This window comes from Elgaria multicarinata, chromosome 2 (assembly GCF_023053635.1).
Source record: "Elgaria multicarinata webbii isolate HBS135686 ecotype San Diego chromosome 2, rElgMul1.1.pri, whole genome shotgun sequence".
Lineage (NCBI taxonomy): Eukaryota > Metazoa > Chordata > Lepidosauria > Squamata > Anguidae > Elgaria > Elgaria multicarinata.
Window position 1 is genome coordinate 347,118 of NC_086172.1, and position 12,073 is coordinate 359,190.

General features: G+C 43.4%; 1 protein-coding gene across 1 annotated transcript in view; it reads right to left on the minus strand.

Annotated features, from left to right (window-relative positions):
- The window catches only part of LOC134391978 (collagen alpha-1(IV) chain-like), a 185,857-nt gene that overhangs the window by 161,855 nt on the left and 11,929 nt on the right, over window positions 1–12,073 (minus strand). The window contains exons 6-9 of the mRNA XM_063115900.1: window positions 11,876–11,911; window positions 5,372–5,431; window positions 2,365–2,409; window positions 518–571 (exon numbers count right to left, since the gene is read on the minus strand). Of these exons, the coding sequence (XP_062971970.1) occupies window positions 518–571; window positions 2,365–2,409; window positions 5,372–5,431; window positions 11,876–11,911 (195 nt within the window). The remainder of the gene's footprint in view (window positions 1–517; window positions 572–2,364; window positions 2,410–5,371; window positions 5,432–11,875; window positions 11,912–12,073) is intronic.

Consider the following 12,073-nt stretch of genomic DNA (forward strand, 5'->3'; position numbering starts at 1 on the left):
ACCCTCTCCAGAGCTTATCTCATCAAAGGCGAATAATATGGGAATGTGGGAAGCCAACGTTCTTCTGAAGGAGAGAGCACCAACAGGTTGGCTGATCCTAGAGTACGCCGCAGACTAAAACAGGAAGGTGAGAGGAAGTCAGCCCAGCTGGCGTCCCATCAGAAGCTGCATTGTAACTAGTCTCTCTGAAGTTAACATGTCTTGGGAAAGGGCTTTCCATTCTTCTTGAAAGGACAATTGTCACGCTTAGTTTGCATAGTTTTGCCTAGGGGAAAGTTCCTAGAGATTACTCTCTCTTCAGGTGGGAAGAGATGTTTATTGCTTGAATAAAGCTTTGTGGATTACTTAGCAGGCCTCCTTATTGTCTCCGAAGAAGGCAGGAAGTTTTAAGAAACACGACACTCACCTCTTCTTTGAAATAAGCTTTATGAGCTGCTGAGGCTGGCATCTGAGTTCAATCCTGTCAAGTGTTCCTGGCATTACTAATAAAGGTACATTTTCAAATGGACCTACTTACTTTAGAGCCATCTGTACCAGGTAGTCCTGGAAATCCTGGCTTGCCAGTTTCTCCCTACATGTATCGCAGAAAAGAAAAGAAAAGATAGACACTGTACAAAGCTATGTTAGAAATCAGGAATGGGGAACCTCTGGCAGGGATGCAAATTAAGACCATCAGCCCTCCCTATCCAGCCCACATAAGATCCCAGGAGAGACCCCTCCGCTCCCCCTCCTCAAAGGTCCTGCTCCCTCAGAGAAAGGAGAGGGGGTGGGAAAGCAGCTCCCAATTGAGCCACAGATTCAAAGCAATTATGGCACCTCAAAGTGTAAACCGCCCAGAGAGTTTTGGCTATGGGGCAGTATATAAATATAATAAATAATAGTAAATAATAATAATTAATAATAATGATGATGATGATATTCAGTTGGATGCCAGCATTGCTCTCCTTCCCATCAGGAAAGGCAGGTATCAGAAAAATGTATCATAGAAAAAAGGGGAGCAAGTGAAGCTGGCTCAGTTGAGAACTGCTGCTTTGGGTGACTTGAAGTTTTATGTCTGAAAGGCTCCACTCGATTCTTACCTGTGTGTGTGAGAGAGAGGGAGAGGGAGAGAGAGAGAGAGAGAGAGAGAGAATGGGGCATATTAGCAGCCTTCAATGCATTTCACATAGTAGAATTGAAGGGGCCTATAAGGCCATTGAGTCCAACCCCCTGCTTAATGCAGGAATCCACCTTAAAGCATCCCTGACAGATCACTGTCCAGCTGCCTCTTGAAGGCCTCTAGTGTGGGAGAGCCCACAACCTCCCTAGGCAATTGGTTCCATTGTCATACAGCTCTAACAGTCAGGAAGTTTTTTCTGATGTCCAGCTGGAATCTGGCTTCTTGTAACTTGAGCCCATTATTCCGTGTCCTGCACTCTGGGAGGATCGAGAAGAGATCCTGGCCCTCCTCTGTATGACAACCTTTCAAGTATTTGAAGAATGCTATCATGTCTCCCCTCAATCTTCTCTTCTCCAGGCTAAACATGCCCAGTTCTTTCAGTCTCTCCTCATAGGGCTTTGTTTCCAGACCCCTGATCATCCTCATTGCCCTCGTCTGAACCCCCTCCAGTTTGTCTGCGTCCTTCTTGAAGTATGGCTCCCAGAACTGGATGCAGTACTCAAGATGAGGCCTAACCAGTGACAAATAGAGGGGAACCAGTACCTCACATGATTTGGAATTATTTATTTATTTATTTATTTATTTATTTATTTCTTACCCGCCTCTCCGATTGGATCGAGGCGGGGAACAACAGCAACCATAAAATACATAAAATACTGATTAAACATAAAATACTGATTTTTGCTATACTTCTATTAATGCAGCCCAAAATAGCATTTGCTTCTTTTGCAGCCACATCACACTATCGGCTCATATTCAGCTTGGGATTTACAACAATTCCAAGATTCTTCTCGCTGATAGCATTACCAAGACAAGTATCCCTCATCTTGTAACTGTGCATTTGGTTTCTTTTTCCTAGGTGTAGAACGTGGCATGTATCTCCATTAAATTTTCAGCCCACGCTGCAGCCTATCAAGATCACTTTGAAGTTTGTTTCTGTCTTTCAGGGTATTAGCAATCCCACCAAATTTTGTGTCATCTGCAAATTTGATAAGTTTCTCTAGAGCCAATTTTTCAGTCAGAAAAAGATTCCCTATCTCTATTATAACAGATCACCCACTCTTCCAAAACTAAGAATTGTTATAAGTTGTTTTTAAGAGTAAAGACACACACAAAGAATAAATAAATTTTATAGGTGTGTTCTTTGAAATCAAGCATTATCAGTAACAACCAATGCAATATTGAAGATAAAGTGAAATACATACATCTCTTCCTTTCTCTCCATCCTCTCCATCCTTCCCAGGTCTTCCCTATAATATTAATAATTTTACTTTACTTAAGTCAAAACAGAGATTCCTACTTTTATTGCAGGAAATTCTGAGATTACAAAATTAATAACGTTTAAGCCCGCCCCCTTCCTTGCTTTAGAAAGCACTGAGTATTTCCAAGCTTTCTCAGAGAATTCTAGGAAAAGCTTGGGAAAAAGAATGCCCACCCCTCTCAATAGCCTACTTGTGAATCTTCATTTCCCTTCCCACCTACCTGCACAAGCCCCCGCCATCTCTCCCCCTCCATCAGTAATTCTCCAAGCCCTCCTCCCTTTCCTCTCCCCAACTTACTGCATGCTGTTGTTCTGGCAGTGGTAGCATGCAGGAAAGAGGAATAGGTTGTGACCATATACTCTGACATTTCTATCACTTGACAAGCCAGAGTTAGAACTGGGTTCCATCTCTGGCTTGTAGGGGGAGGTACAAGTCAGAGGTCTGAGTTAGACATCGAGCTCCATTACACCTATTCCCCCACCCCCTGGTTTGCCTCCCATTTTTTACCTCCGATTCATAAGCGCAGCAAACATTCTTCCCTTTCATGATTGTTTGCTCTCCCACTGTTATTGCACCGACCTGCCCCACCCCTTCTCCTTCCCCCTCCAGTTCATTGGTTTTTGTTGTTGATGGACATTGTGATCAAGTAGCAGCCTTCCTCCCTCGCTCATTGGAGCTCCTATGGGAATTAACCAAATTGTTTACAGCTCCACTCATTTTTAAAGATAATACAATGACACTTGGGACTGTGAGATCTCTTAAGCAGGGCTTTAGGCATGCCAAGTTTAAATAGATCAGTTCATTCCTTGATTTTTACGAAATTTTTAATCCCAGCATTCCTTCCCATTAACACATACACCTCTCCAATTATGTGCAGGTGTGGATTAAGGCAAAATTGGAGGTGTGTGTGTATGTGTTCAATGGAGCTCATTTATTGCCGAGGCTTGATTCCCTTACTCAAGAGTAAATCCCATTGATTTCAACTGAATTTACATCCAAGTCATACTAAAATCTGATGCATGTTTACCTTTGAGTAAACCCCATTGAATAGAGAGAGACTTTCTTCTGATTAAATAGGAGTACAACCTCAGAAGTAGTCATAGCGTTGCAGAGCACTTCTTTCCAGTTTGTTGTTATAGACTTTAAAAAAAGCTTGAGTGACCATACTATTAAAAGTCAGTTCTATATGTGTTTATGCAGAAGTAAGTCTCTCTCCATATTTGAAAGAGGCTGAGTGGGGTGAAGGATAGCTTTGATATTGACATCTGTTACTAATAAAAATGCTCACATCTGTGTAATTTTTGAAGATAAAGAGATGAAACTTGGCACAGTGATAGCTCTTAAGGAGGGCTGTAGCCACTCTGAGTTTGAATCTGATCCGTTCATGCCTTCATTTTACAGAAATTTTAAAATGGAAATTAACAAAATGCATACATCTGTGTAATTTTTAAAAATAAAGAGATTAATCTTGGCACCTTGATAGCTCTTAAGAAGGGCTTTAGCCATGCCAAGTTTGAATCAGATCCGTACATGCCTTGATTTTGAGGAATTTTTAAATTCCCCCTTTATTCTCCTGATAATCCACCAATGCAAAATTCCACTTCGCCCTCATCTTCACGATGTCACTAATGCTGCCCCCGGCAGCGCAAGCCAGGGCACAGCCACATTGATGCTCCTTCCAACCATCTACTTCTGAAGGAGCGTAGTCCCAGGCTTTCCCACCACCACTGCTGTGCCCACCAATGTGAGCACTAATGCCACTAGTCCAGGGGCACCTGGGAGTATCGGTGCCCCCTCTTCAAAGGGTAGATTTGTTTTTTAAAAAGTCGGACTGGTTTGGTTTTTTTAAGCTGCTAAGGAGGGGAAACAAGGGGGTAAGAATGGAGTGCTCTCTCCTTACTGGGATTTCCAACCCCCCTTTATTTATTTTTATTCTTAACAAGGCTCCACAGAGGTGCAGAGCCTTGCTCCAAGCTAAAAAAAGTCGGGGTAAGTCCCTGACTTTTTTAGAGTGGAGCTTTGGGGCTTTGACCCTGGATTGCATCAGAGTGGCAGCTGCGTCATGTAGATCACCTGCCGCCACTCCAAAGCAATCCAGGCGCAAAGTGCCCATGTGGACAAGCCCCTGTTGCATTCGTGGAGGATCTGTTTTCCGTTACTTTGATAACGCACAGCTGGGCATCTCCAGTTCATAAAAACAGAGATCTGCTGGGGTCCTCAGGGGCATAGGGTCCTTCCCCCCATCGCTGTGGCTTTTCTGTCTAGCAATTTACTGATTTAACATTTCATCGGCTGGGCTCCGTTTCTGTAGGCAATGAGGGTGGGGTTGGAGCAGTAAAAAGTCCATTCAACAGTGTGCTGGAGGAGGAGAACCACCCCACCCTCCCCTTTCATCAGCAAGACTCCATTCAAAGCACACGCCTTAAACAAACGAAAAAGTGAGAGTACAGAAATATGCAGAGGCTTAAGGGTGCATTAAATCCACTTGGGGGAAATAATTCAGACTTCCCCCGCACCAAAATAATACGCAAAATGGAGGAAAAGAGGTGAGATGGGTGCAGGACAGGATGACGTCATATGAATCCTGCACTGCAATACTAGATACCAGACGTGGTGAGAGTGCATTAAACTGCTAGTGTGATGGAGCCCATCATGGGTTGTTTAGCTGGTTTTGTTGACAGGAGGAGCCAAACAGGAGTGATCAAGCTGCAAAGACCAGCACACTGGCACATTCATGATAACCCAGGGTTTTAAAAATCCCTGGTTTGTCACTGGATGCAAGCCAGGCCACTATTGCAAAAAGAAAACAATGAAATCCCATTAAGTTCCCTACAGTACAATATTACCTCCATAAGCATTCAATTTCATATCTCATTGAGATTACTAGCATGTTCAGTAATATACTCCAAATGTCTGGATAAGCAAAAGCTTAAATATAATGCATTCGTACCTGTGGACCAGATTTTCCAGGTTCACCTTTCTCCCCTTTGCTGCTTAGGCCTGGTGATCCCTTTAAAAACATCAGATAGTTTATGTAATTTTAACGTTTAATATTCATTCTACAGGTGCAATCCTTTACTTGAGATACAGTGGCTATATTTTTAATTAGATATTATATAAATTATAGTATACATCCTTAATACTACTCAAATGTATACAAGTACATCAGTGCTGTGCAAGAGATGTGGAATGCTAGGAGATACATTTGCCCACATTTGATGGGAATGTGCTTAGGTTAAGAAATATTGGTTAGGAAAAGTCCAGGGTATCAGGGACATGAGATACTTAGGCCTTTGCACCACTCCAGATCCGAATCCCGAATCCAAAGCAGATTGGGGTGATTCAGACCTCTCTAAAACAGATCCAAGGTGGATCAGGGAGGTCTGAATCAATTCTAACTGAATTGGATCAGTCCACAACAATTTGGAGATCCGGACATTTTTTTTCAAGGACTACACATGGGAATTTACAAAAATGCGTTCATTTCTGTTATTTCAACGGTAAAGACATGAAATTTGGCACCCTAATAGCACTTAAGTAGGGCTTTAAGTGTGCCAAGTTTGAAGCACACTTAAGTTCATCCCCTAATTTTTAGGAATTGTTAAAGATTTCCCCTCAACCATTCCTCTCCCCATTTACAAAAATGCATTCATCTCTGTCATTTTTAAAGATAAAAAAACACTTAGCACCATGATAGCATCCAAATAGGACATTAGGCATGCCATGTTTGAAGCACTTTGGTTCAACCCCTGATTTTTATGATTTTTTAAAGTTTGAGGTTTTAATTTTAAAAAAAATGTTGTCATTTTTAAAGGTAAAAACATGTAATTTATGATAGCACCTACATAGGGCTCTAGGCATGCCAAGTTTGAAGCACATTGGTTCATTCCCTGATTTTTAGGATTTTTAAAAAGATTTTCCCCTCAATAATTCCTCTCCCCATATTGCTCCCAGCCAGGTAACGTGTGTATTGCATGCAGTATTTCCCTGTTTCTTATCTGAATGGGAAGGACCGGATGTGTTAATAGGTTCAGAATACACAAGACTCAGGGACAGTGTGAGCTGATTCTTGATTAGAGAAGACACCTTCTGAAATTGCTCTTTGCGAGTGGCTGCTTTGTTTCCTTGAAAAATCACATTTAAAAAATTTATTTGTGAGAAATCCACTGAACAGAGATGTATGAAAATTTACACATATGAGTAGGTCGATGACATCTGTAAGGTCACCAAGTTTCATGTTTCTATCTTAAAAACAAAAAGTTATAGACGTTTTATTCTTCCAATGCAAGGCTATAGGGAAAAACATCTGAATGATTCGGAGGTCCGCATCTTGCTTCGGATCTAGGTCCAAGGCAGATCAGGGGTGGTCCAGATCAACCCGAGGTAGATCGGGAGGTCCATGCACAGCCCTAATACTTATACATTCCAAAGTAATGCTGTTAGGAACTATAGATGCCTAAATGAAGGGAGGCAGTCAATAAGAATTATTAACTTGTCAATAAGAATAAGAACAATAATATATACATATTTTCAAAAAGATTTTTTATAATTGTTTGGTTCATTTCTATTTGTGGTGGGAGGGTGTTCCACCCCAGCTTTTGTCGCAGGAACTATAGATGGATATGTGAATCACACAGTTTTGATTGCATGTATGTTAGCTGTGGCACTCATAATATTGGCAGAAGCTTGGAAACTGCCTGTTACTACTGGCCAATGGAGAAGACAAGTTTGGGATATGAATAAGCCATTCTTGGGAAAAAGAAATAACTCAGCAGATACTTTTCTGAGAAATTGGCCACTATTTATCCCATTTTGGAATCAAAGCAGTCCAAGTGATTAGCAGCAATGGAACAATCTGAAATTGAAATATTTAGTTTGGTTCTTTGTTTAAATGATGGATTATTTTGGGTTAATTTTGATCTTTATGGTTTCTGAAACTATTAAAGACAACAACAAAAAAGATTCCAAAAGAGATGTGCTGGCTTAAGGATGCCGTAGAAGCTCCACTACCTCTCCACTAGCAAAACACCAGATGAGACACCAGATCACGGCAGACACACCAGCAGAACACTCCACTGGCACACCTCTAGTAATGGTAAAAAATATACCAGCTAAATAGGGGTGAGTTTTTCAATTTTCTCAAGATAAAATTTGGAAATTTTGAGGGAACATTATTTTCTATCTTGGAATTAATAAAATGCTTTTTAAAAAAGCCTTAATTACTCAAAATGTGTAAGATAAAGGTTTGTTTGTTTTTTAATGTAAGACCATCTACAGCATTAGAGAATAATTCCTGTGTATACTGGGGAGTCCAATGTTGTTTTAAAGTTTAACTGGATATCCAAATACATTACTAGTCCTTAATGTTGTGGCTATATGCGACGTTTTCTGCCTAAATCAGGGGTGGGAAACCTTTTTTGGCCTAAGGGCTGCTTTGCCTCAATAGGAACCTGTCAGGGGTCGCTTGCCAGGAGTAGGCAAGGTCAGAATCCAAAGTGATCTGGGGTGCCAAAACCTAGCACTGGCAATGGGTGGGGGGCACCCCCTTTCTCTCTCTGTCACACACACACACAAACACACACACACACACACACACACACGCTCACAGCACACTAGCTAGCACTGGCAGTGGGTGGGGGGTTCACCCCACTTTCTCCTTCTCTCTCTCTCACATACACATACCCATTCACACCACATGCACATAAACACACTAAGATGGGCAACTTTTGTGGGGGAGGGGTGCTGATGATCCAGGAGGAGAGTAATTTCTACTTGGACTGGCAGCTGGCTGTGTTTCCTTTCCATGCACTGAAAAATGTAGCTCCTTTCTCAATCATGAAAAAGAATCCCCGTGAGCTGGGCTTCATTGTAATGATGACACTTTTGGCCGCGAGCCCCCAAACCCCACTTTTGCTCTCCTTCGTGTTATCCACACATGAAGGATCGAGTGGGGGGGCATCCACATTCCCCCCCTTTACTTTGGAGGAGGTGCCAAGCCCATTCACGGGTGCCCACACCTCCTTGCATCCCAGTTTGTTTTGATTTTTTACTTTTGGGGTGCTTCTCCCCATGCCAAAGAAGTGTGGAGGCGGGCCAGCAGCCATTCAGCCTGCTGGCTCACACACACACACACGCCGGTCTGGGCAGATGGCGACCAATCAGGGTTCACCATCTGCCCAGACATGCCTCCAAAGCAGTTCCAAGAGAAAAAAGTCGCAAGAAGTGCCAGACTTTTTTAAAGCGGAGCTTTGGGGGTTTGCCCCTGGATGGCTTTGCATTGGTGTCTGCGTCATATCTGGATCCATCCTGGGGCAAACCCCTCATCAAGACAAGCCCCTGGTGATAAAGGAGCAATCTACGCAAATTATTTGGAGAGGAGGGGGAGCACTTTGAGGTCCTTTGTGACACATGACATCACTGCCAATTCTCTGCCAACCAACCACTTCCCTTTTGAAAAGCCACATTTTCTGAAAGCCCTTTTACTTCTTACTTAGCAGCTCCCCTGAAGTATGCACTGTCCCTCCACATTAAGTCCCGGGTGTGCATCTGTGAGCTGGCTGTCACCTAGCAGTGATGTTGTCAAGGGGTGCCCCCCCTGCCCCCATTCACTCTTTCTCCCTGTCACCAGTGAGAGGAACTAGCCTGCCTTTCCCGTCCCTAAAAGCAGGCCAGCAACTCTCCCTTCCTAAAGCAAGTGTGCAATTTTGGAGGGGAGTGAAATCACGACTGTGCATTTATGAATGGGAAAGGCAGCCATTTCACTCCCCTTCAAAATTGTGCACTTGCTTTAGGAAGGGAGAGTAGCTGGCCTGCTTTCAGGGATGGGAAAGGCAGGCCAGTTCCTTTCACTGCCTTTCCCACTCGTTGGTTGGGAGGGGGAGTGGCAGGGGGAGCAGGGAGAGGGTCAGGGAGCAAGCTTAGCAGGAGGGCTGCTTTCCCCACAAGTAGTCTCCTTTCCTCATGTAGAATAGCAGTAACTGTTTTAGTCACATTAGTTTGCAGTTTGTACATAGTGCACAATAAAGAATACACAGCGGAAAAGGAGAGAGGGAAGGCAGCAGCTGCGAGACACCTGCAAATTTGCAAGAACGAGACACCTGCAACGAAGGAATACCCGGGAGGGGAGGGGGCAGCCAGCCACAGTATTTTGCAGTTGTGAGACACCTGCAACTTAGCAGTAACAATCCACCTACAACTAAAGAATACCTGGAAGGGAAGGAGAAAGGGCTGCCAGGACAGGAAGGGAGCATTGGACCAATCACAGGATCATACAGAGTTGCCCCTTCAGAGGAATGTGGCAGTTTGCTTTTTTCCATTTATAGATAGAAGCCACTGAGTCATTCATCTCTCTCCTTCTGAATAGTCCCGTGTGTGTGTGTGTGTGTGTGTGTGTGTGTGTGTGATTTTCCTGCGCATTTGTGGGGAGGAGGAGGAGGAGGAGGCTTAGTTCCAGTAGGGGAAGTGGAGGCAGCAGTAGGAACAGCCCCCTCCTCTGACTTCAGAGTGCTAGCAGAGGGGAGCCATTCCAGCCCTTTCCCTCTGTACAGAACCTTGGCACCTACCTGACATTTGAAAAGTGGGTTTTTAGGTAGTGTTTACTCTGCTTTTTTTTATGATGGACCAAAGCCAATTTCATGAAAATCTGGATTATAGCCCAATGCAATTCTCATTCCATTCTCCTGTAGACCCCCTGCCCCCCGCTCTCTCTCACACACAAATAAATAGATCGCTCTCTTCCTGGCTGGCCAGCTGGCTGTATTTCCCCTCCATGCACTGTGAAAATGGAGCCCTTTTCTCAATGCACAGAGAAGAATCCTGATGGAGTAGAGTTTCCTTGTCCCTCACCTTTCACATTGAGGAGAGGCTTTGAGGAGAGGGAAGGTGCAGCGTCTCCAACCTCTGTGATGTCTATTCTTAAACCTCTCCTTCGCTGCCACCACCCTATTCTTTATCTTCTAAAAGAATGAGGGAATCCTAAACCTTTGGGTGTGAGTGTGCGTGTGTATTGTCCGCCTGAAGTAACGCATGTGACTGAGCAGACGTGGTTGTTAAAACAAAATAAGAATAAAATTTATTCACATAGGAAAAGATTCTAAAAGACACTTTAAGATTATTCTACTTTATCCACATACATCTACCTCCCTCAACCTCCCAGGGAATACTGACCACCTCCAAATCCTATAACCCCACTTTCCTAATACTATCCTGAAACAAGCCTCTACTAAACCTCACTCACTCCTACCCTCACCAACTCCCTAACGCTGACTAATAATCCACTGTCTCTGATTAACTCTCTCTACATGCCAAAAACTCACTCCCCTCTCTCTGTATTCAAATCAACCAACCAATCAGACGACACCATTCACCCTGCTCTCCATTCTAACTCCGCTCTCTCACTTACTAACCATTTCCTGAAAATAAAAGAATTGGCCACAGCAAATCCAAACTTGAACCAAACACTTAAATATACACATATAAACAATAACATAAATCATCATTTTGTCACAGAGGGACTTCCTCAGCATGCTGGGGCTTATCTTGATGAAGGGTTTGCCCCGGGGTGGCTTCATGGTAGCGGCAGGTCATCTACATGACGCAGCCACCATTGTGAAGCCATCCAGGGACAAACCCCAGAAACTCCGCTGAAAAAAAGTCGGGCACTTACCCTGACTTTTTTCCAGTGAAGGCGTGTCACAATCAATGGCGCCTCCTGTTGGTCGCCATCAGGTGTGTCAGGGAAAGGGGCAGACCTCCTGGAGCTCAGGGGAACCCCGTGCCCTGTGGTAAATTAAAAAGGGGGGGAGGAGAGGAATGGGGGCCATTCCTCCCCCCCTGATTTTTTTAAATTTTGATTATCTGTATCTGCGCAGCTTCACAGATACAGATAAAAAAATAAATATAAAAAACACAGGGGAGGGGGAAGGAACGGGCAGCCAGAGGGAGGTCAGAGGGAGAAGAAGTGGTGAGGGCGCCCTGCATTCCTTTCCTCATTCTTGTTCCTTCGCAATCCCTCCGGTGCTCAGCACCCAGCAGAAAGTTCGCACTTGTGTTCCTTCCCATGCAGATGCCGGGATGGAACGCAAGTGTGGGAGTTGGGGTCCTCATGGCGCCAAAGCACCGCTGTCAAGACGGGGGCTTGGGGTTTCCTTTCTTTTATTTACTAAAATAATTTGATTTTTAATTTTCAAATTTTAGTTTTTCCTACTTTTTAGATGACTAACTAAGAAAACATGTTCTTATGTAGAATAAGATGTTGCAGTTTGCACTCTCTTTCTAGCACTGGATATATTCACAATTTTGCTTGTACAAAACAAAGCCTGTAACCCTATACACACTTACCTGGGAGTAAGCCCTACTGAACTCAATAGAGCTTACTTCTGAGTATAGGATTCCTGGGGATATGTTCACCATCACCTCTAAAAACAGTAAAAGTACAGATCAGTTTTATACTTACTGGGAAGCCAGGTTCACCCTTTTCACCACCATCACCCTATTAGAATGAGAACACACAGCACTTTTTTTAAAAAAGTGTGTTTTAATGTTTTCTGACTGTTTTGACTAACTTTAGTTCTATTGTTGTTAGCCATTTTGACACCGCTTCTTTGGCAGAAAGGTTGATATAAATGAAGTTAATTAATTAATTAATAATAAA